Consider the following 25,862-nt stretch of genomic DNA (forward strand, 5'->3'; position numbering starts at 1 on the left):
TCCATGCATATTTCATTTGTCCAAATATTCTTGACAACATGGTGTTCATGGGGAGCATAATGCTTGACAAACATATCTTGTTTTAACTTATCCTTCTAATGAACTGGCAAATTTTGCCATTCTTGATGGAAACAGAAATTGATGAAGTGAGAATGTAACATGTGTGGAGTGAATTGAAGGGCTGTACACTAGTTTATTAAACTTATGGCAGAACTAAATAATAAATGACAAAATATGAAACTATATAATTATTTTCCTCAAGGTACTTAACCTTTTGATTGTATACAAATGATTTTGATTGGTCTTCAAATAAATCATCACAAAAAAATGTAGAAAAGTATCTGAAAATGGTTATAAATGACAATAAATCAACAGATAAGCTCCTGAACTCCTCTTTTGAGCTAAGTCCAGCAAACTTAATTTCCAAGATTTGGATTTTCCATCTGTCATCATTGGTCAGGCACATGTATCAGTCCAAGACAGGTAAAATCTGTAGATAGATAATGTTTTCTGTAATATAACTGTTTCAGACCATGTGCCATGTTCTTGAACACCATTGCCTATCACTCCATGAAAACAGAAGACATGATTTCATTGGATGCCAACGAAGCGCTGGTTGTTTACAAAAAAGAAGAAAAGTCCAATGAAGTGAAGCGTTACATTAAGTATGGACCAACCATGTTCATGCCTTTAGCCAATGAATGGTAAGCTATGTACATGCACACTATGTTTTATAGTTTTAAAGGTAAAAAGGGTATACTGTATAATTTAGTATTACCAGGGCTTCTAAAAACCGACGATTTGCCGTCTGGACAGATTTTGACTATGCTAGTGGACCGACTTCAGTTACAGAAACTGACTAAAAATTTGGTCCGAAAACTGTTCATTTTTTCCAATTTCAATCCAAAATGGCTAATAGGTCAGTAAAACAACAGAAATTGTATCTCACCCACAGTGTTTGTCATACCACATCCTTAAATACCAGGGGACATCCTTGAGGGCGATAACCTCTGTGTTAATTGACTCGCTGTTTTCATTGCATCAAAGTGATGTAAGATTTGCCGTCTTTTTCTCATGTTAACAATTGTCACACCTTTGCTACGAAAATCTATTATCATTATATTATAAATACAATAATTGTCATTGTTAATCCGTGAAACCATTAAAATTCTGAAATAATTAACCTAGTTGTGTCCTTATTCTATAGGATATCAACAGCAACACGTTTGATTAACTACAGAGTCTGAACACTTATGGTGCAGCTTACATCATTTTAAGAAAATATGTAAAAAAATTGTTGCCGATTTCAAACTTATAGAATCCCTGATTTTGAAAATAGATCTATCTGTTTAGTAGAGATTATCAGTTGAATGTTGATCAATTATTGACAGAAAACACATCACAAAAATCTTCAGACATTTCTTTTTCTTTTCTTTTTTGAAGAGTGGGTGGGTGGGATTTTTTTTATCTATTTATTTTTTTGGGGAGGTGGGGGGAGGAGTCAATGTCGTTGGGTCCGTATTCATTGAGGTTCCAAACTTTTAGAAGCCCTGAGCATTACCTATTGTAACTTGCATTATTTTATGATTGAATAACCTCTTAACAAAATAATTTTAATTTAATGCTTATTAATGTTTGTAATTTATGGCCCTTTTAATCACCAAATAAACTGTTTGTCCAGTATGTTGACATTGCTTTTGTTTTCATGTTACTTGTTTTTGTTAGGCTGCACTCTTTTTGCTGGCATGGAACAGATCCCTCAAACAAGACACGTCTCATTCCAAATCAGAAACGTTTTGAGCGGCTACAGATAATTCCAGACCAGTTTTATTACAACGTAGGTGTTTTGATGTATAACTTAAGATATCATTCTGTGACTGTGTAGCCTGCATTCAAATAAACTTGAGCAGGGCTCATGGGATGAGTCTGTGGACTGTGTTTATCTGATGTGCGTTCAAATATCACAAACATCGCTTACGTACATTCGCAATTAGTTGCAAACATGTTGTATTGAACACACCGGTCGCAAACAGTTGCAACCAATAATCGAGGATCGTATGCGAAGGAAAACAAAATGGCTGCCATGTAAGTAAACATATCGATTTCTGCCATTAAATTTCACAAAATAGTATAAAATGCAGTTAAACGTTATTCCAAGATTGTTTATTTCACTAAATGGGATATTTACATGTGCACTCACGTTTTTTTCTTGTGAGTGTATTCTTTATCATGATATCAACTTGTCAGTTTCTAAGTGAAGTGAGGTTATATTTTAAGCTGGATTTTTCATTGAACCGGGCGACGGGTGGTTGGGCAGGCAGGCAGCGGGTGGGCGTTAACAATTTTGCATTTAAGTTTTCATTTTATGTAATAAAATCAGGAGTTTTTATCCAATGGTTATCAAACTTGGTCAGACTATTTGACGGCATATTATCTTGAGTATATTTGAATATGGGTCATCTTGGGCCCAAAACTAGGTCACTTTGTCAATTCTTTAGAAGAAATATTTCACAGTAATAAATTCAACAATTTTTTTCAAATCTTAAAGGAACATGGTCAGAATGCTTGTCTGAATTATATCTTGCATATTTTTCAATATGAGTCAACCCGGGTCAAAATCTAGGTCACTAGGTCAAATCTTAGGAAAAATATTTCAAGATCGTAAATTCAACATTTTTTGTCAAATCTTTTTGTGAAACTTGGTCAGAATATTTGTCTGCATAATATCTTGCTTGTTTTTCACTAGGTCAAATCTTAGGAGAAAGAGTTCCACGGTCATAGATATTCATTAATTTTTGTCAAATCTTTATGAAACTTGGTCAGAATATTTGTCTACATGTTGTCTTAAACATTTGTGAATATGGATCACCTCAGATCAAAATCTAGGTCACTAGGTCAAATCTTTGGAAATATTTTCCCTCTTTCATAATTATTTTTTATGCTTACCAAACCTATCAATATGAGTCAACAACTAAATTCAATTGCAATTTAAACATGAATTTCATACCAACCCATATTTTAATTTTTTTTTTTTTTTAAATAGCTTTAAAAGTATTTGTGTACATGAAATAGTTTGTCATCTAGGGTCAAAAACTAGGTCTCTGGGACAGATCTTATTGGAAAAGCTGATGTATTTATAAAATGTTCATTTTTCCTCACACAAATGGAATAGTTTCTGTTGATCAGGTTATTTGTATGAACTATATCTCCGATAAGTATAAATATGGGTCTTTTTGGTTAAAAATACTAGGTCACTAGCTCAAATCCTAGGTTTGCAAAATTGCATTGTCAAATAAAAAATCCGTCTTTAATGCGGCGTTGCCGCATTGGGGTCTTGTTATTTTTCGAAATTGCATATTCCATTAATAAGTTTCTTAAATTCTTACGACATCTACAAATAATGGAACGTAAAATTCAAGATTTTACATTGACAGAAATAGTATGGTTTTAACATTTTGTTGTTTATTTCTTTTAGAAAACCTATGTTTGCCGGTGGCTGGATGAAATTGAGGATGGTACTTAGTTTAAACATATTTATTTTACAACGATTGTGAAACAAGTTATTACAACATTATATTAATCACTCTCGTTGGCACGATTTTACGCGAGACTGTGGTCTTGTGGATGGTACTTGATGACAGCACAACAGATACCATTCAGGTTGATGCAGAGGCATACCGCAATATTGTATTTGACCAAGGTCAGGAATAACATTTATCTAACTATATGGCTTGTTAAGTGTGATAAGGCCAAAATAGTATTTGATAAGCATTACAATTAAATCTCTCTTTTTTTTAACTGTGTTTTTTCCTGCACTGTTATTTGACCTCATGATAATAAATTGATTGATACTGACATAATATACAATGGCAGTACAATTGCAGTAATGAATATGCTCAAGTTTGCCTGCCCAAATGAAAGATATGGGTTATGTAATCTATGCCATAAGAATAGTCTCACATTATTATGCCCCCTTCGAAGAAGAGGGGTATATTGCTTTGCACAGGCATGTCGGTCGGTCGGTTGGTATGTCGGTCGGTCGGTCGGTCCGTCGGTAGACCAAAGCTTGTCCGAGTGATAACTCAACAATGCCTGCACCCATGGCCCTCATAATTGACTTGGAGGTTGGGCCTAACCAGTAGATGAACCCTATTGTTTTTGGGGGTCATCGGGCCAAAGGTCAAGGTCACAGTGACCTTGAATGGTAAAAGGTTGTCCATGTGATAACTCAACAATGCCTACACCCATGGCCCTCAAACTTGACTTGGAGCTTGGGCCTGACCAGTATATGACCCCTATTGTTTTGGGGGGTCATCGGGCCAAAGGTCAAGGGCACAGTGACCTTGAATGGTTAAAGGTTGTCCGTGTCATTACTCGACAATGCCTGCACCTATGGCCCTCAAACTTGACTTGGAGGTTGGGCCTGACCAGTAGATGACCCCTATTGTTTTTGGGTAATCGGGTCAAAGGTCAAGGTCACAAAGACCTTGAATGGTAAAAGGTTGTCTGAGTGATAACTCGACAATGCCTGCACCCATGGCCATCAAACTTGAATTGGAGGTTGGGCCTGACCAGTAAATGGCCCATATTGATTTTAGGGGTCATTGGGCCAAAGGTCAAGGTAACAGTGACTTAGAACGATAAAAGGTTGCCCGAGTGATAACTCAACAATTCCTGGACGTATGGTCATCAAACTTGACATGAAGGTTGGGCCTGACCAGTAGATGACCCCTATTGCTTTTAGGGCTCATCGGGTCAAAGGTCAAGGTCACAGTGACCTTTAATGATAAAATAATTTTAAGCTTGTCCGAGTGATAACTCAACCATGCCTAGACCTATGGTCATCAAACTTGATATGGAAGTTGGGCCTGACCATTAGATGACCCCTATTGTTTTTGGGGGTCATCGGGCCAAAGGTCAAGGTCACAGTGACCTTGAATGGTAAAAGGATGTCCATGTGATAACTCGACAATGCCTGCACCCTTGGCCCTCATTCTTGACTTGGAGGTTGGGCCTGACCAGTAGCTGACCCCTATTGTTTTTGGGGCTCATCGGGTCAAAGATCAAGGTCATAGTGACATTGAATGGTAAAAGGTTGTCCGAGTGATAACTCAACAATGCCTGCACCCATGGCCCTCATAATTGACTTGGAGGTTGGTCCTGACCAGTAGATGAACCCTATTGTTTTTGGGGGTCATCGGGCCAAAGGTCAAGGTCACAGTAACCTTGAATGGTAAAAGGTTGTCCATGTGATAACTGGACAATGCCTACACCCATGGCCCTCAAACTTGACTTGGAGCTTGGGCCGTACCAGTAGATGACCCCTATTGTTTTGGGGGGTCATTGGGCCAAAGGTCAAGGTCACAGTGACCTTGAATGGTTAAAGGTTGTCCGTGTCATTACTCGACAATGCCTGCACCTATGGCCCTCAAACTTGACTTGGAGGTTGGGCCTGACCAGTAGATGACCCCTATTGTTTTTGGGTAATCGGGTCAAAGGTCAAGGTCACAAAGACCTTGAATGGTAAAAGGTTGTCTGAGTGATAACTCGACAATGCCTGCACCCATGGCCATCAAACTTGAATTGGAGGTTGGGCCTGACCAGTAAATGGCCCATATTGATTTTAGGGGTCATTGGGCCAAAGGTCAAGGTAACAGTGACTTTGAACGATAAAAGGTTGCCCGAGTGAGAACTCAACAATGCCTGTGCCCATGGCCCTCAATCTTGACTTGGAAGTTGGGCCTGACCAGTAGATGACCCCTATTGATTTAAGGGGTCGGAGGTCAAGGTCACAGTGACCTTGCAAGCAAACTCGACAATTCCTGGACCTATGGTCATCAAACTTGACATGAAGGTTGGGCCTGACAAGTAGATGACTCCTCTTGACTTTGGGGGTCATCAGGCCAAGGTCAAGGTCACAGTAACCTTTAACGCAAATCTTTTCCCAGTGATCTCTCAACAATGCCTGAATCTATGATCATCAAACTTGACATGTAAGTTAGGCCTGACCAGGAGATGACCCTTATTGATTTTAGGAGTCATTGGGTCAAAGGTCAGGTTCACAGTGACCTTGAATGCGATAATTGGACAATGCCTGCACCCATGGCCCTCAAACTTGACTTGGAGTTGTGTCTGACCTGTAGATGACCCCTTATGATTTAAGGGGTCATTGGATCAAAAGTCAAGGTTACAGTGACCTTGAACGAAAAATGCTTGTCTGTGTGATAACTAAGCTGTCAATGCCTACACCCATGGCCCTCAAACTTAACATTTAGATTTTTGGTGACCAGCTGATGACTACTATGGATTTTGAGATCATAAAGTCAAAGGTCATGGTCATAACACACTCTATCCTCAAACTTTGAATGGTCATAATCTTAAAACTGCCTCAACGGCATACAATGTTAGCGACAAATCAGCTGTCATTTCGGTCCATGCATATTTCATTCAATTGTCCATATAATCCTGACAACATGGCGCTCAGGGGGGGCATAATGTTTGACAAACATCTCTTGTTTAATCTCGTTTGGGATTGTTCAGCTGTTCAACTCATTTGGGACAAAATTAACAACTAAGTGAATCAGATACTCAAATATTACCATGAAAACAGTACTCAATTGAACTATGACTAGGGGTCAAAATTATAAAAATAAATAACATTAAAATAAAAATAATTGAATATTGATGCAGAGTTAAGTTAGAATATAATTATATCCTTTTTTGCAGGTGTTACACTGAAGTTTGCACCAGTGTGTTTTCTGTCCTGATCTGACCTTGTGTGGCCAATATGAAATAACTGTGTGGCAAATGGGAGAAACCTGCAGTCAGGAATGCACTTAAATCATCAAAAGAAAACTGTGAAATCTTGAATAACTTTCATTTGACATTTATTCAAGGTGCATGTGTGTATGCAGCAGTGTGTGGTTCTGTACGATTTTGTGTTGCTTAAAACTCGAAGGCTATTTTTGCCCCCCCCTTCAAAGAAGAGGGGTATAGTGCTTGAATGGCGGTTGGTCCGTCAGTAGACCAAAGCTTGTCTGAGTCAACAATTCTGGGCATTTGGTCATCAAACTTGACATGAACCTACAGCATACCATATCATCACAATATTATACGTTTTCTTAAGTGTAAACATATATAAATGGATTGCATAATTTGATTACCTGTTAATTAATTCTGGTCTTTTATCAGATGAAGTTAAACCTCAACAGCACTGTGTCCATTACTTAATTCAACAACTAAATTCTAAGAGAAACTTTGCACCAGGAAGATAATTTCCAGTAATTGTTACTGCAAAAACCTTATCAGAAGTAACCATTGTTTACATTTCTTTGTACTACCTTCCTGGAAATTTTGTATCATGTGGTACACATAGCAGAAAGCAATGACATAGTTGTAAATCCCTCCTATACAGATAAGGACTGTTTATCAGTAAGTTGGCTATTGACTGGGAGAATTAATCTGGCCATCTGCCTATGTGCTAAAGGGTCAAGGAGGACAGACAAATGGGTTTTCTACAAATACCATTATGCTTACTATATCATTGGCAATAATCCCTGTGTTCACCATAACTATAACACAATGAAGTTAGAGTCTATATGTTATACTGGTCTCTAAGGTCAGATTGTGAAGTATCTTTATTGCATTAAAGAGGTCCCACATTGTAGATGTGAGACATTCGTAAGTGAATTGGAATACCAGTTCTTTACTGTTTTGATCACATCCAGCGACTTACCGGCATATTGAAAACATATGGACACATGTACATGTATTAAAAAAAAAAGTCTCTACATTTTAAATTAATACCCTCAAAAGATAACCGAGGCATTCGAAAGTGGGACTGAAATTCCACATCAGAATACATTGACACTACGTCTGGAACATAACCTTCAACTCGAACTGCAGCAGGACTGCTACACATCAGCTTCAAGGAAGTATCTGTGGTTTAGAGGACTTATAAATACACCAGGACAAAAAATACGTTTAAGGGGAATATCTTTGGAGTAATCAAAATCTGCACAATTTATATTTTATATAGATACAACACTACAATATAGTGGTAATGTAAAATGTATAATTAAATGAATGTTGAATTTAATTGTATAATAATCTCAATAGATTAAAAAAAATATTTCTCTATTTCTTTTGAATGTTGAAGAAATATGTACCAGGCGATTGGACTTGTAAATGTAAAATAATATTTACATAAAGGTATATGGGGTATACAGTTTGTTTATACTAAAACATGAAAATATGTATAAAACATAGGTACAAAGGTAACATAATTATCAACTTACATAAAAAATCAGACATTACCTGTGTTGCCACAGTAATATTACTTTCTACATGCTCAAAACTTTAGTACACTGTCATCAAAAAATCATCTAGCATGGCAAGGATGCTTTTAGATTCCGACATATTGAAACTGTTTGCGACTAACAAGTCAGTCAATACACTAGATAGCGGTGCAAGCTGTTCTCAGCTCACTTTGCGATAACTGAATGCACGGCAGAACTGCTCAAAGCAGCTGAAGAAATAATGGAACATAGAGATACCAGTCAAGGAGAGGCTAACACATTTGTAATTTCCATTGAGAACTGAGCATATGTTTAAATTACATGATCCTGAATCATGTTTAGTCTTTTGGTGTGTTGTGTATGAAATACCATTTTAAATTATATGTTCAAATCCTTGCAAATATATTTTTTCCATTATCTATTATTTTACAATATTAGTGACACATTTAACTTTAAAACCTGCATGGTCACTGATCAGCATTTAATTCAGAACAATTGAAAATCCGGCTAACTTCAACGGTTGGGATGGATTCCTACAAATCAATGACCCAAAACTGCCTTAACTTAAATAACAAAAGAGTAAACTTGATTATCCCCATTTTGTACCATATTGATACTAGTGTCAACAAGACATGTGACTAGTGTTAACCCAATGTCGGGTTTGCATGTTGCTCCAAAGGAATTGTTGATTTGCATAATGATTCTTTGGGTGTAGCAAATATTAAACAGTTTTGAATCAATTATGGAATTCACTAGTGTCCTCTCATCCCTTTGGTTACTGATGAGCATTTAGTAACAAGCTTAGACTGTAATGTACTTTGGGTTTGCATTTTTGGATGGTACAAACAAAGTTAAGGTTAAAAGTGTTACATTTTAAATGACATCAAAATCTTTAATTTGACATCTTTGATTGCCCAAATTGAAAACCTGATTTCATATCTCTGGGGTGTTTCTAGTAAATGTTATTATAATTATTTTTATAATTATTATTATTATTATTTTCACAGGTAGATGAAGTACGGACAGCTGATGATGCTCTTATTCGCGTGAAATTGATGATTTTCTATGAACTTACTGATATTGAGCTGATGGTAAGTTATAATTATTATGATATTTTGATATAATACAAAATGTAATTCTTATAATAATGGACATGTGATCTTCAGCAACTTAACCGGTTTTTAATGGAAAAAGTCATCATGATTGTAACAGCCTTGGTGTTGTCAGTGTTGGCAGCTTCATTATTCCCTCACTAGACTAAGTGAAGTGTTCATAGAAATAATGCATGTCATTCCAACTGTCCATCCCACTTTCCTGTCCTATCCATAATTTTGTCATTTATGATTGGATATCTAAATAATAATGCAGAAGTGACATGAACAACATAAACTGACCAAGTGTCAAGACCAAGACCTGTGTTCCTAGCTTCAACGTCAAGGTCAAGCAGTATCAAAGTCACCGTTTGCCTCTGACCATTGCCAGTTTTGCCATATAAGCCTAATTAATGATAGTGGTTTGTTTCCTGCCCTTAACTTTGTCATTCATAGTGGGATTTCAAAAAATAAAATGACATAAGTGACCACTGTAAGATGAAGAAATGTTCCAAACCCCACCCAGGTCCCTAACTTTGAAGTCAAGGTCACTGCTTGCCTCTGAACATTGTCAGTTTTGCTTCATTAGCTTTGATAGTGGTTTTGTTTGGTCAATAACTGCTCTGTAACTCAGTGACCACCATAAGAAGATGACACCAAAGTTCTTAAGCTTCAAATGCATTATTTGTAGGTCTGGGGTAAAATGGAAAGGAGGACATGATATTCATGTTCAACAGAGTTCATTTTGTACATATTCCATTTTCCCTTTTAATTAAAGGAATGATTTGCGGGGTTAATGTCATTATCGGGGTATGAACGCAATTGGGTTAGTCAATGTGTGTGGAGTCCGAAGAACTCCACGCGTACTTTGACCAACCCAATTGCGTTCATATCCCCGATAATGACATCAACCCCGCAATTCATTCCTTATATTTACACCAATAGTTCATTATTTCATTCAAGAATTGTTAAAAAAATTTCTTCATTTCATTTAAGAAAACCTTTAAGTAATCCGTTCTTACCCATTCTGTAAATAGAAAGACCCGACTATAACCGGAAACATTTTTTGTGATTTGCTTCTAAAACTGTATTGATAGTCTTATAATAGGTTATAAGTATTGTCTGCCAATAGTTGTAGTCTTTAATCATCTAGCAAATTAAATTGAATATATTTTCAAAACAATATAAAAATCTGCATATTCGATTCAAAGAAAAATTGTGAACAAACAGAGTCAATACATCCCCTCGAATCTTCATGAAACTTATTCAAAATTTGCCTCAATTAAATCTTGACTTAGTTTGAAAAGGTCACATGGGCTCAAAAAATGGCTCACTAGGTCCAATCTAAAAAAAAAATTGAGAACCCTCTAGAGGCTATACTTTTGCAATATTTCTGGTCCAATTTTCATGTAATTTAATCAGAATGTTTGCCTTGATGAACTCTTTTGAAACTGGGTAATGTGGTGTCAGTATCTAGGTTACTAGGTCAAATCTAAATGCTACACAATTTACAAAAATCTCTTACTTCATACAGTTGCATACAAACTCAGATAATATTTATATCCAATGTTCATGAGAGTCTAGCAATGTGCAGCAGTATTGCATGTTTCCATTGAAATATTCACCAACACCATTTTTATGCCCTCTACTTTGCCTTATCTGGCGGGGGATAACATTTCAAAAAATTAGCATGTTAGAATTAGGATGTCCTTGGTTGGATGGGCCGGTGTCAAACATTGTTTTCTGGCCAATAACTTAAGTAAACATTGATGGATAGTGAAAAGTTAACATTGATGGATAGTGAATAAACTTGGTGTGTAGGTAGATTAAGTGACGAGCTAGCTTTGGATTACTTTTGAAGGGGCAGGGTCTTGGTCAAGGTCAATGTTAATACATATAGAATCAAAGCGCTGCAAGACTGTCGGTGATGTGAATGAAGCAAGCAAACTCTGCCACTAAGTTCTTTCAAATGAAACATGATCAAATGATTTCATACAAATGATGAACACTCTTTAAGGTAGATTATAATAAGTACAAATATATTGCAAATATATTGGCCCTACATGTATAAGGAAACCAAGAAAAAAATAATATCTTCAAAATGTGTTTTCTAATTTGTTTTTATTATATAAGTGTATAATAAATCTGCTTGGTGCTGAAGAAAAAAAACTAATGTCCTAAACTTCAAAAATGCAGCATTAATTAGCGCCATGTTGTCAAGAATATCTGGACAATTGAATAAAATATGCATGGACCGAAATGACAGCTGGTTTTTCATTGACAAAAGATGCCTTTGAGGCAGTTTTTAGATTATGACCATTCAAAGTATGAGGGTAGTTGGTACAGTTTTCAATCATAATCAAATGATGACTGATATTTGCTAATAAACATGTATCCTCTTAGCAGCAGGGTATAAGTAAATGACATAGTTTTAATGACCAATATTGGAGTTGGGACCTTGACCTCCATATCCAAAGGGGTCATCTACTGGTCACCACAACCTAAATTTTAAGTTTGAAGGCCATGGGTGCAGGCTTTGTTGAGTTGTCCAGTGATTATTAGCACAACCTTTAAGCATTTATGGTCACTGTGACCTTGAATTTTGACCCAATGACCCCTTAAATCAAAAGGGGTCATCTTATGGTCAGGCTTAGCCTCCATGTTGAGTTTTAGGGCCATAGGAGCAGGCATTGTCGACTTATCAGTCAGACAAGCTTTGACACCTTCCTGTTCACCTTTGACCCAAAGCTTTGGTATACTGGCAGACAGATTTGCAAAGCAATTTACTCCTCTTTTTTGAAGAGGGTATAATAAATAGAAATTGATTAAATATTTTTGTTTATTATGTTAATTAACTTACATTACATACAACAAGTACCATTTTGATATTTTCGAATGCTCATTTTGGCATGTACATGTACATGTTTTTTGGTCTGAAGATGAACATCAACCTATAGTGATGTTCCCTCCTATCAATTATAAATTAAAATAACCATGAGAAAATAAGCATGTTTTCACTGCACCATGAATAAATATGTCAAACAAAATAAATGTCAAGTTATTAAAGATTAATTTCACACTGTTTTTTTGGATGATTTACGTGCATTCCTGACTGCAGGTTTTTCCCATTTTCCCACTCAGTTATTTCATATTGGCATTACAAGGTCAGATCTAGGGTTGAATCTTCATTGCTGGACACTATCTCTTTGTCTCCACAGAAAACACACTGGTGCAATTTTCACTGTAACACATGCAAAAAAAGATATCATATTCTAACTGAACTCTGCATCAATATTCAATTATTTTTTATTGGATTTAGGAAATGTCTTTGTTTTAAAGAGTTTACATAACTTAATCATACATGTGAACTCTACCGGCAGTAAGTAAAATATACCGCTTTTGAAACCCTTCAAATGCCATACCGCTTTCCCGTCGAAATCTACCGATATTTAAAGCTCTTAAAAAAAACTCCAAATTATATCAAATTGGCCTTAAATTTTCTTTTAAAAACCTCAAAATTGTATCAACCATGCTTAAATACTATAGTAATCTGTCACTTTAAAGAACATGGTGCAATAAACAACTTGTCAATTTACTTCACACTTCAGCCGAGATCGTTGCTAAGATACCAGTATGGTACAAAAGATCACTATTCAGCATTCTTTGTTAATTGGCATCCTACTTAGGCCAAAAAAAAAAAAAAAAATCTGTGTTTCCGGTGACCCGACCGACCCTATTTTTTCCTCTCCGACCCTAATTTTTTTTTTAGACATAAAAGTAAAAAACAATCTATCGTAAAAAAAATATATATTTTTTTTTTTTAAATAATAGTCATTTTGTTCTTTGTCTTTCTATGTACCCAGAGGTCCAAACATGTGGTTAATCACAAGAGACATATTTTGCAGTCTTTAAAATAAAAATATTTAGGATTATAGCTCGCGGTGTTATTTATTCATGTCCAAAATAAAACTTTCTTTTTACAATTAGACATTGCGTATATCATGCAGGCTTCTTACGATTAAGCTTTGCTCCATCTAATGCAGGCTACTTGCCAGGTTCCAATACACATTTCCACTAATCGTTACATTAAGTTATCCGCAATTATCAATGGTTATTTATTTCGCCTTATTAAAAATTAGTCCCATCAAGTGAAATCCATTTAAAACCTTCGAAAGTTAACGACACATTTGTTGGAATGTGTCGGCTGCAGATCAAACGGTACTATTTGTGACGTCAGTGCACGAGCGGTGATAATATCAAAGGCGCGTGGCTATGGTTTGTATTTAATTTGGTCAGTCGGATACCGTACGATCCCATTTGATTGCCAAGATTTCGCCTTGGCTGGTAAAAAAATACCATACGATCGAAAAAATAATAATCAATAATCGTCATCTGGGAATCTTATAACAATGACCGAAATGTTTGAATTCACTATAAATATGAATGAAACTTTGATTGTACGAAAATAAGATAAGTCAAATAAATCCATATCCGCGTTTACTTTTTCTATTTTTTAACCTACCTCCACTTGGAGGCCTAGTTTAAGGAGCTCACAGTTGACAAGAACATCGGCGATTTTCCTCATGCAAATTAACAAATTAGTTGATAATTGACTGTTTGGATAACACATTATCACAGATCTGTAGAAATTGAAGTGCTGGATTTGTTTTCTGAAAACCGATCGCGACTTATAAACGAGTATTGTATACAAAAAACACCAGATTTCATGGGCAAAATTGGCGGGAATAGATATAACATAATTGTTATGATTCAACAGAAAATTGCATGATATGGAAACTGTAAAAAAAAAAAAAAAAAAAAATCCCGACCGACCCTATTTTTTTTCGCCATGTCACCGGAAACACAGGTTATTTTTTTTTTGGCCTAATCAGCATTTTTGTAAATATCAAAGACATTATAAAACTGTCAAAACATTAAAGAAAACAACATTTCCAAGGTGTTATTAATTATCTACAACGTATAAAATTTAATGAACTATTGGGGGGTAGTTTTGAATGTGTGAATTACCCATGAATATTTGTGTATTACAATTTCTGCAACTTTTACCGAATATTTAAGATATACATGTATGCCTAACTTGATTACATCGACTAGCCAATCACGCATAAGGAATTAATTCTACTAGGTAGACATACCTAGTAATCTTTTTCAATGGAAAAATAAGAAAAAACTGCGTAAAATAAATTAATTGTAAACTATGTGGTACTTCAGTTAGTAAATTTCAATGCATTGTATACATCAAAACCAAGTTTATGTCAGTTTTTGACAATTTTCTTTTTTTCCGCTATTTCATCATACAGTGTACCTGCCCCTTTAGAGCTGCACTCTCACAGATTTAACGTTTTTACAACTTTTTTATTTTTTTTACCAATTTTTTGCGTAAATACCGGTATCTGCAAACCATAATAAGAATGCTGACAAAATATTACATTGATGACTTTCACATTTTAGGTCGAAAACTAAGGTTTTATGGCTTAAAGCGTTACTACAATTTAAGAAAAATGCATAAAACATTTGGAACTTAAATGTAAAAAAAAAATTCTGACTAATTTATTGTCAGCAATCTTATATGAATTGTTTACTTGCATTTTCGCATAAATTGGCTCAATCCAAGACAAAAAATAAGTTGCTGCACTCGTCACAGATTGAAGGTTTTGACAACTTCTTTTACTTTTGGGCTTGGAATAAGCTAAGGGAAAGCAGTATGAAAACTGATGATATAAGACTGCTGACAAAAGATAAGATCATGTTTTTGGACTAGGGCACTTGTGGCCTAGTTATAGCCATAAACGCGCTATCTGCATCTGACGTAATGTATTCATACGCTGTAATTTGATTGGATTGCGATTAGCGAATTTGAATAATCAAAGTAGTACCAGAACTGATTACAATGAAAACATCCAATAAAAATAGTTCTCCTAACAATTCAAGCTAACTGTATGTTCTTTTAATGAAGCAAAAGAAATTCATACGTAGCGAGTGAGTTAATCGGGTTTACTACATGAATGTTCTTGCATACGGTCAGATTATATGCAATAAGAATATGAACATATTGGTAAAGTACGCATCAAAAATTTTCCGTTCAATGCTCTGTATTGATAGACTTGTACCCTCTTTCTCTTTTATCCGAAATGAAACCAGTATCAGCTAACCGCGGTGCCCGTCGCGCATTCAAAATGTCTTGTGAATTCATACGTAAAGCGAATAAAGTGTGCGGTCTAAGTAGAAAACAACCAGGAAAGTTGGTTTAAAAAAGTATTGTTATCCTTTGTATAGAATGTTGGTATTCCGAAGTCGGTCCCTGTTCTTTTTTTTCGACATAATTTGCATGTTTCCGTGATATTTTCTTTTCGATACAAAGTTTTTTTAACTAATCATCGCATGGCACTTAGCACTTTTTTAAATACAACATGATTTTTGGTATTATTGTTCAAATACTATTAATGTTAACTAACAAGAGGCCCAAAAGGGCCTATGCTCTACTGGCATGGCTTTTGTGGTCATATCAATCCAGAGCATGTATTTATGGGTAAAAGGCAACAGACATATAGTTTATGTTTTGTGTTTGGGTTACCTGAAAACGTAGTACGTTCAACATCTGAGCCCAGAAAGTATTGCAAGCAGATTAGTTGCATGAACTATTTTAATACCCGGTATGTGCCAAGTAAAAGTCATCTGACAAAAAAAAATGCTTTCAAAACTGTACTCATAGTAAAATTTTCTGTAGTTTTAAAACTTAAAAAAAGTTGGTCAAAAGGTCAAAGTCAAGGGCATCCTAGGACAACATTGATCAATTTGAACAAACATTCACTATCAATTGTGCTGAGATGGATGCACGAACACACAAAAAGATTTTCAAACCTTTCCAGATTTATGTTTACCAAACCTGTGAACCCTGGGTGTGGCCAGTAATGACACCAGGTGCATAACTTAAACATTCGCAATCAATTTTGTTAAGATGAATGCGCAAACTACAGAACTTAAAGCTAAAAAATGGCCTTTGGGCTTTCAACAAGAACAAGGCAGAGTTATTCACAAAATCAACTGCAGAAGCAAAAAGCAAATTGTCTCTCAAAATCCTAGACTTGCAAATTGTCTCCCTTAACTCTAGACTTGAATTAACATATACATGTAAACTTGGCTAAAAATAGAATTCGCTCATGCAGACCTGGCTAAAAATAGAAAGCATTTCTTTAAAACTTTCATGGCCCATAATCTAGGCATTCATGGGCGGATATTGCTGGTTTTCGAAAGGAACCAAGCTCTAATGGATATCTAGATACTGTACAAGTTTCATCGAGATATAATCAAAACTGAAGACTGTATCGTGTTCACAACCAATTGTTTACACAATAGCATTTTTTTAAACTATCAAGGGCCATAATCTAGGCATTCATGGGCGGATCTTGCTGGTTTTCGAAAGGAACCGAGCTCTAATGGATATCTAGATACTGTACAAGTTTCATCGAGATACAATCAAAACTGAAGACTGTATCCTGTTCACAAGCAATTGTTTACAGACGCACGACCACACGGACGCACGGATGCACATACTACATACACATTACCATCGCATAAGCTCTTCTGGCCTTTGGCCAGTAGAGCTAAAAACCATATGGCGCTTACCTGTATAACTTTATATTTTTTAGGAAAAGTAAATCAGGGTACCAGTCTACTTATTGACCTCAAAATGTACTCTGATCAGAGCATCCGAATGATTCAGACATGTATGTTATCACTACTTCTGGATGCTGATGATGTGAATTTCATAGTGTTTTATTGAGGCAATAAAGCCGACATTGAATGATTACCACCATCAAACGGATTTATTTTCATCTTACCGTGGGTAGCATTTTTAATTTGACACGTAAATTTTCAAGCAATACAAGTTCGTTTGAAAAAATCATGTAATTTCAATTTCGCAAAATGGAGATATCAAAAAATCAAATATGCGCATACTTATTTAAGAAGTTTCATTCTAAATGAGGCCAAATGTATGAATATGTGCACAGTATCTGCGAATAAGATGATTGTTTACCTATGTGCATAGAAAAGTCTTGGAGCCACTCTCAGTGTAGGTACATAATTACTTCATATATTTTGTTCAATGATATGGTGATAAGCCATCGCCATTGATAAAACAATCTTGCATGCTCAATTTTGATTTCTTGTCTTATAATGCACCAGTCAATTGTTACCACGGCCCCCTCGGGGATATACCGGGGAAAAGGGCTGTGTTTTAACCTTTTAGGTGTCCTCGTAGCTATTATATAAAAGAACTTCAGTGAACACATTATATATTACCTTCTTGGACGTGTTGTAAACATCAAAAACATAAATATCAACATTAAAGTTATGGAAGCCAGAACTAGTGTCCTCGCAATGCCGAGTGATTGCGGTGGTTTTGTCTTCCCTCAAAATATATCAGGGAATTGCTCTTACCTTAGATCCCCTGGGTGCAAGGACGTTATTCACGGGATTTTACCACCAGTTCCTTCTCCCAGGGCAGGGATTTTACCGGGGATTGGCTGGATCGAAAGTCAAAGTACCTGCTATTCCCTTGGGGGGTCGGGGGGTACAATTGACTGGTGCATACTTTACAAGTTCTTTTCCTAAAGACGCTTTGTGCTCACTTTTTGTTTTCTAGCCAAGAATGAAAATCAAAAATCAGTCAGAGATACAGTATGGTGATGCATTATTGTTGATAGATCAATATAAAATTGTGAAATATTTGAGGGAAAGGTATTTAGTTAAATAATTTACAAGTGTAACTTTTGAGTTATATTTTACAATGCAGTGCCGAATATTGTGGAGATAGAATTGAATTTGTATTAATTAATCAGTTGACTTGTAGCGTTAAGGGAACAAAATTACAATCAAAATATTCAATAAAGTTCCCTTATCAGTCAATGTTGTGGAATAGTGAAGTAATGAAGATTTAACCTCACAACAGTCTTTCTCAAATGCTGTCCAGGCTTTTGCATGCTTAAGAATAACTAACCTAGGGATGTCAGACCAGAAATCATCTTGGCATGAGATTGGATCACTATGGATCATTATGCAGTCAATTGTAAATACGGCTCTTACATCTGGGGGTATACCGGGGAGAGCCGGCAAAATGGGCCATGTTTTTACCTTTCAGGTGGCACCGCAGTGCCGGGTCTTCCCGGAAAATACAGTATGGATGGGGCTTAACCTAATGTCCCTTGGGTGCGGGGGCATTTGGTGGGGACTTTACCATCAGATTATTTCCATAGGGCGGGGATTTTAGCTGGGTTGGCTGGACCGAAAGTAAAAGTCCCCTCTATTCCGGGACTGGGGGGGGGGGGGCATGGTTACAATTGACTGATGCATTAGCTCGTGTATTCAGATAAAGTTAAGAATATATATTTATTTATTTATATAAGTTATACTTTGCAATCTAAATCAAAGATTTGAAAAAGGTATCCTGTATCAATAAATGCAAGTATACATAAATGACTGTGCAAATCTGTATGTATCATCCAAATATGAGTACCTTGCAGGGCGAATGTTATTTGTTAAAATTATGCTAAAAATAAGTGAGCTTTCAAATTACCTTTCCAATCGCATACACAATGCAGTTTGAAACCTGGATAATTAAAACAAATCTTGATTGTAGACCATAACTATTAAATATTTGATAAGTCACAGACATTATAAGGTACATTTAAAGGGGCTGTACTCAGTTAATGATGAAAAAGGAAAATTTAAAGAAAATTGTAGAAAATTGACATAAACTTGGTATCGATGTGTACAATTAATGCATTGAAACTTACTTATACTAACTGATGATCCCCATAGTTTACAAATGATTTATTAATAGCAGTTATTTCGTGTTTTTCCATTTAAAAATTGATTATTAGGTATGTCTACCGAGTAGAATTCATTCCTTATGCATGATCTGCCGTTGATGTTATTACATGATATTAGCGTGTTAGGTATACATCTGGAAAATTCCACCCAGTAAAAGTTAGTCTTCATAGCATAGTAGATACGACATTTCACTGCATTTTTTTTTTCATTTTGGTATTTTATTTACAATAACGATATCAAAGAGTAAAATATTTTATTAAAAAAGTGTCCTTAGATTCATTACAGGAAAAAAAAACTGTTTTGGTGCCAATCTGGTGTACAGTCCCTTTCATAAACAACAAGTTATGCCAATGCTGTATTAATTTGAGACAAACGAAAAGAAGACAGCACAAAGTTCAAAAAGTGTGACTAATGTGAGAATACCTTACATAATTTATAAATTTGCATGCGATTCAGACAATTTTAATGCTAGAAATCACAAAAAATCATTCCCTTGAATTATTCCTGTCATAGTTTAAAGCTGCACTCTCACAGATTTACCGTTTTTACAACTTTTTTGTCTTGGAAAGAGCAAATTTTTGCGTTAACATCTTCAAACAATGATATCAGATGCTGACAAACAATCAGCTCGTAGTTTGTCATATTTCCTTTCGAAAATTTATGTTTTATGGCTTAAACCGTAACAGTTTAAGAATAATGCTTAAAACATCAATTTTTTAACTTTAATATAAAAATCTGCCATCTAAATTTTGGTCAGCAGTCTTATATAACTGGTTTCCATGGATTTTCTCAAAAATTGGCTCGTTCCAAGACAAAAAATAAAAAAAAGTTGTCAAAACGTTCAATGTGTGAGAGTGCAGCTTTAAACTCATGATAAAATTTCAATGCACTGCATTTGACATAATTTTAAACAGATGAAAAAATGTTATTTTTAAAAAGCACAATATATCCTTTATGTGACCTTACATTATAATGAATTTATTCAGATCATAATTAAGTGACTTCTTCCACTTAAATGTGAACAAGTCAAAGCTTGGGATTGAACACTAAATGAAACAAGAATGAAATTAAATGAATCACAAAATATCATCAAAATTAAACACACAAATGTTCTTTGATATACAAAAAAATGAAACTTTTTAGACTTTCAAAAATTTAACAATTTCTAAATACGGTTATATAAAATGATGAATACATTTGTAGGATTTGATATCCTACTAGATGTAAGTAACTTGGCTTCGTTCATTTTTCTAAACTTTCTCTCAGTGATGAGGAATAAATTTTATTCACTGCAGTTGTTTTCTAAGTTTATGACAATTGAAACAATTCATTAACTACTGTTGATCAGTGCAGATTGTGGGAGGTCATGGTTGATTTCAATGAACCACCAATAAGCCCTGCCAAAATTGGATACTGATTGGTCAGTCAGGTGCTTTTGGTAGGCATTATTAGCATGAATGTTCATTTTAACCATCATTTATGAATGTTTACAAAATCATTGAATATTGAAATAACAAGCAAAATGTTAGTTTGAATGATGAAAGCCATGAAATATGTGAAGTATTCCAAAAGAGACCAGTTTTTCAGCTTGTGTAAATAATGAGAAAATTGTTAAGTAAAATTATTTATTGTTTATCAGGAAAATGTTGAAATCTCATGTTTAGGCCTATAGTGATCATACTTGATTGCTATGTTATTGGCACTTATTGCAATATGTTTTATTCATTGCAATATTTATGTAAAACATTAATTATTATGTTGACTTAAGTTTGAAGATAATAACTAATGGTATAGGTGATGTGAGAATGATCTCGTAAGTCTTTAAAACCCCTTTTGGTATTGTGATTTTTTTTGCTCCAGTCTTGTTCAGTTTAGCTTTTGAAGATTTTCAAAGTAACTGCAAAACAAGTCCAGCTGTCTAGAAAGACTATGTCAAACCCTGACCAGATATAATTTCTTGTCTTTTCAAATTACCAACTTGGCAATGGTTTTATCATAACATAGGATATTGGTTTTAAAGAACATGTTAGTGTTTTTGTATGAGGAATGAAATAAGTGGCACTAAATTGAACATAATTTATAGTTCTCATTGATATTACACATAGCCCCAAGTACATGTTGATCTAAGATTTAAGGCTTGGATGGAGTCAAGGCAAGAAAAATGCATGTTAATACATTGTACTTTCCAACGCAAGAACTATTTGTTTATTCAAGTAAATAAAGCAATCCCCACACCAAGGAACTGCAGTATTGCTTAACCAGCTTAATTGACATTATGAGTTGGAGTTCAAATTGCTGCAATTAAAGGCAGTTTACAGAATTATTCAAACTCTGATTTAGCAACCTTAATATAGTTATATGAACTACTTTTGCGAAATGAAAGCTTTTTTAGATTTACAAGGACGGGTGAAAAGTATTTGCCAAATGTACTGCAACACCTGATACCTGTTGCCTAGGAATCCAACAAATTCTTGGCACCTTAAATATTCCAGTACTATTCAATTTTGAGTGCCTGAAAAGAAAGCTTCTTGATTCTACATTCAACATCTTCTTTCTGTATGACATATTGGACCAGGAGAATCATGAACCTACAACCTTTTGCATCTATTGAGATAGGGAGCTATCAGGACAGTGACAGAGTACAATACAAGAATGGCTAACTGCTGCATTTATTGAATTTTCTAATGCATACAAATTAAGACGGAGAAAATAATTCTTAATTTTTCCAAACTTCTTCCTTAAGCATCTTGTATGTAGTTGTCTTTTACAATGATTGTTCAAAGTTACAATGGCCCTGTGGGTTAAAGATGATCTGTCCACGGGGTAACATGTTTTGTACATAATAGGGTTATAAGTACTGCGTTTTGATCCACTGGCAGGAGGTTGTATTCGACTCAAGTAGATTTTTGCAGATTTGGATTTCACAAGGCACAAGCCGAGTAAAATCAAAATCTACAAAAAAAATACCAGAATCAAATATGACATTCGGCCATATCCGGATCAAAACGCAGTACTAATAACCCTTTTGTTATATACATTACTGATTAGATCACTTAGAAGCCACATCTTTGCATAATAAATTTCATATTAAGGATGCACTCATTGCTTTAATGACGTCAATTTAATATTGCACAACATACTTGTTATGACGTGACGTCACAAGAGTGGTATATGGCCGTATTGCACTGGAGCGGATCTAAGATTTAAGGCTTGGATGGAGTCAAGGCAAGAAAAATGCATGTTAATACATTGTACTTTCCAATGCAAGAACTGTTTGTTTATTCAAATAAATAAAGCAATCCCCACACCAAGGAACTGCAGTATTGCTTAACCAGCTTAATTGACATTATGAGTTGGAGTTCAAATTGCTGCAATTAAAGGCACATCTAGTTTTCAAAATAATTCAAACTCGGATTTAGTAACCTTAATATAGTTATATGAACTACTTTTGCGAAATGAAAGCTTTTTTAGATCTTCAAGGACGGGTGAAAAGTATTTGCCACATGTACTGCAACACCTGATACCTGTTGCCTAGGAATCCAACAAATTCTTGACACTTCAAATGTTACAGTACATTCAATTTTGAGAGCCTGAAAAGAAAGCTTCTTGATTCTACATTCAACATCTTCTTTCTGTATGACATATTGGACCAGGAGAATCATGAACCTACAACCTTTTGCAGCTATTGAGATAGGGAGCTATCAGGACAGTGACAGAGGACAATACAAGAATGGCCAACTGCTGCATTTATTGAGTTATCTAATGCAAACAAATTAAGACGGAGAAAATCATTCTTAATTTTTCCAAACTACTTCCTTAAGCATCTTGTATGTAGTTGTCTTTTACAATGATTGTTCAAAGTTACAATGGCCCTGTGGGTTAAAGATGCTCCGTCCACGGGGTAACAGGTTTTGTACATAATAGGGTTGAAAGTACTGCGTTTTGATCCAGGAGGTTGTATTCGACTCAAGTAGATTTTTGCAGATTTGTATTTCACAAGGCACAAGCCGAGTAAAATCAAACTCTACAAAAAACTACCAGAATCAAACAACATTCGGCCATATCCGGATCAAAACGCAGTACTAATAACCCTTTTATTATATACATTACTGATTAGATCACTTAGAAGCCACATCTTTGTATAATAAATTTCATTTTAAGGATGCACTCATTGCTTTAATGACGTCAATTTAATATTGCACAACATATTTGTTATGACGTGAGTGGTATATGGCCGTATTGCACTGGAGCGGAATATGGGTTAAAGTATTTTGTGATATGTATTGCATGTGGATTGATGATGGGTATATAATAAAGGAATAAAATTATGTTTGGTATTCCATTCTCATTAGCAGTGTGATGAAATGCTGACACCATGTTATGAAATTTGATGGTCAAAGTATATAAAAGACATTTCAATATTTCATACTTTAAAAACAATATTCATCTCATCTTAGTCTACTCAACTTGCTTTGCTATGTACAAAAGTCTGCAGCAGTAATATGAATAGCATTAGAAAGAAGGCAGTGCTTAGTATTCATCAACAGCACTAAGTTATCATGGTAACATGTTATATGAATTGAATACCAAGGACAAATTAGTGGGAGAAAATAATTCTTCACTTTTTAAATAAAAACTACTTCCTAATAGCATTGTGTATGCAGTCTGACATAGGTGTACAATGTAGATGTCTTTTACAAAGATTGTTCAAAGTATGGCCCTGTGGTTTAAAGCTCCCCTGAAAAAGAGGTGACAGGTTTTCTATATAGTATAATTACATCATTGAAAATCTTCTCTGAAACTGCAAATAACAGACCTTTGATATAAAAGGATTTGATCAAATTAAAGAAGTATGTGTGCCAACCACGTAAATTAATTTGTACAAGTCTGATTTAACAAAAGAATATGACTTTATCTGATTTAACGCTTTAGCCCCCCCCCCCCCCCCCCACACACACACACACACACCCTCACTCTACGCACACTTAACTAGATTTTTCAAATTTCCTTTGCAGCAGTTTTAGTCTAAAGTTTAAGCTAGCCCATAAAACAGTGACCCCTTGTGATGTGAGCCGATTTTGTCAATACTTAGAACATGTTTGTCAACATTCCCCTAAATGAAGCCCTAGTCCATCAGTGCTTTCAGCACTTTGATTTATATTTACACCATTAGTGGTAAAAAGCATTACTAATGCTTTACTAATAATAATTTGTGCTGCACTCTCATAGATTAAAGGTTTTGATAACTGCTTTTATGGTTAAAAGCATTACTTACGCTTTAATACTGATAATGAGATTTTTGACATAAAACATCATCTTTTGACCGTAGTTAAATAAGAAAAGCAATTCAGAAATTTGCATAAAAATAATTCATTCCAAGACCAAGAAACAAAAAGAAAGTTGTTAAAACAGTCAATCTGTGAGAGTGTAGCTTAAACATTTAAAGTGATATGCATTATCAGCCAAGTGCAGACCTTTATAATTCACATCCTGGCTACACAACCAGTACATTCATCAGCTTTACTGATTCCAACCAGGCACATTTATATTAGTAGACTAGCATTTTACCATTCTGTGCTGGCCAATTATGTTCTCAAATGAATTAGAATTCAAAATGTATATACCTTTGTTCATTTTTTTGGCCAACTCTGTTCCAACTGAACTTCCTAAACGAATGAGAAATTTCAAAAATAATTACAATATCTCAACAAATACCTGCATTTATGTGTTTCTTGTGCAATCACCCATGCAGAAATTACCAAGACATTCCTGAGAATTTCCTGAGAAAATCAGAGGAAATTCCTGGTTTCCTGGGACCCAGGCACGGAATTGGAACAGGAATTTTCCAGGAACTCCAGGATTGAAATTTCTTCAAAAAAATCCTGGATCCAGGATTTTCTCAGGAATTATCCCAGATCTCAGGAAATTCCTGGAACCAGGAAACTCCTGAAATTTCTGAAATTTCTATTGAGAGGGTAGTTTTTTTCTTGTCCAAGAAAAATACAGGACCTAGACTAGACCATATTTTATCTATAGTTATACTCCCACAACCGAAGTTTGAGGGGGTATATAGGAGTGAGCTTGTCGGTCGGTCGGTCGGTCTGTCGGTTTTCATGGTTTCCTGACGATAACTCATGAAAGGCTTGACAGATTTGGAAAAAATTTTGGTACACAGGTGTAACATCAGAAGATACAGGTCAAGTTCGATATTGGGGCTGGTGGGGCCAAGGTCAAGGTCACTGTTACTAAAAAAGAAAAACGGTTTCCGGACGATAACTCATGAAAAGCTAGACGGATTTGAACAATTTTTGGTACACAGGTGTAACATCAGAAGATACAGATCAAGTTCGATAGATCCTTCAAAAACTAAATGAGCAAATATTTACCTTAAAAGTAATTGACACTTGGAAAGATGAACAAACAAAACAAATCCAGCATGCTTCATTTGAACCAGATGCCAGTGGAATACCAGCAGAACTTAAGTATGGCATATTTGCCACAGTAGTGCTTACTACAAATATTGACCTGTCAGATGGACTTGTTAATTCTGCAACAGGAACAGTCCCGGGATTTATTCATACAGGTGGATAGAAAGCATTCAAGCCCAAATATGTACAAA

At 35.2% G+C, this 25,862-nt stretch overlaps 1 protein-coding gene and 1 long non-coding RNA gene across 2 annotated transcripts in view; both read left to right on the top strand.

Moving 5' to 3' along the window:
* The window catches only part of LOC128220342 (uncharacterized), a 157,689-nt gene that overhangs the window by 40,339 nt on the left and 91,488 nt on the right, over positions 1-25,862 (top strand). The window contains exons 4-6 of the mRNA XM_052928700.1: positions 531-704; positions 1,726-1,837; positions 9,305-9,388. Coding sequence (XP_052784660.1) covers positions 531-704; positions 1,726-1,837; positions 9,305-9,388 — 370 coding nt within the window. The remainder of the gene's footprint in view (positions 1-530; positions 705-1,725; positions 1,838-9,304; positions 9,389-25,862) is intronic.
* On the top strand, positions 1,850-8,044 carry LOC128220343 (uncharacterized). The gene is made up of 3 exons (XR_008258755.1): positions 1,850-2,085; positions 3,476-3,700; positions 6,727-8,044. It is a non-coding gene; the product is annotated as an uncharacterized LOC128220343 (long non-coding RNA).

The sequence above is a fragment of the Mya arenaria genome, chromosome 15 (genome assembly GCF_026914265.1).
Source record: "Mya arenaria isolate MELC-2E11 chromosome 15, ASM2691426v1".
Taxonomy (NCBI): Eukaryota; Metazoa; Mollusca; class Bivalvia; order Myida; family Myidae; genus Mya; species Mya arenaria.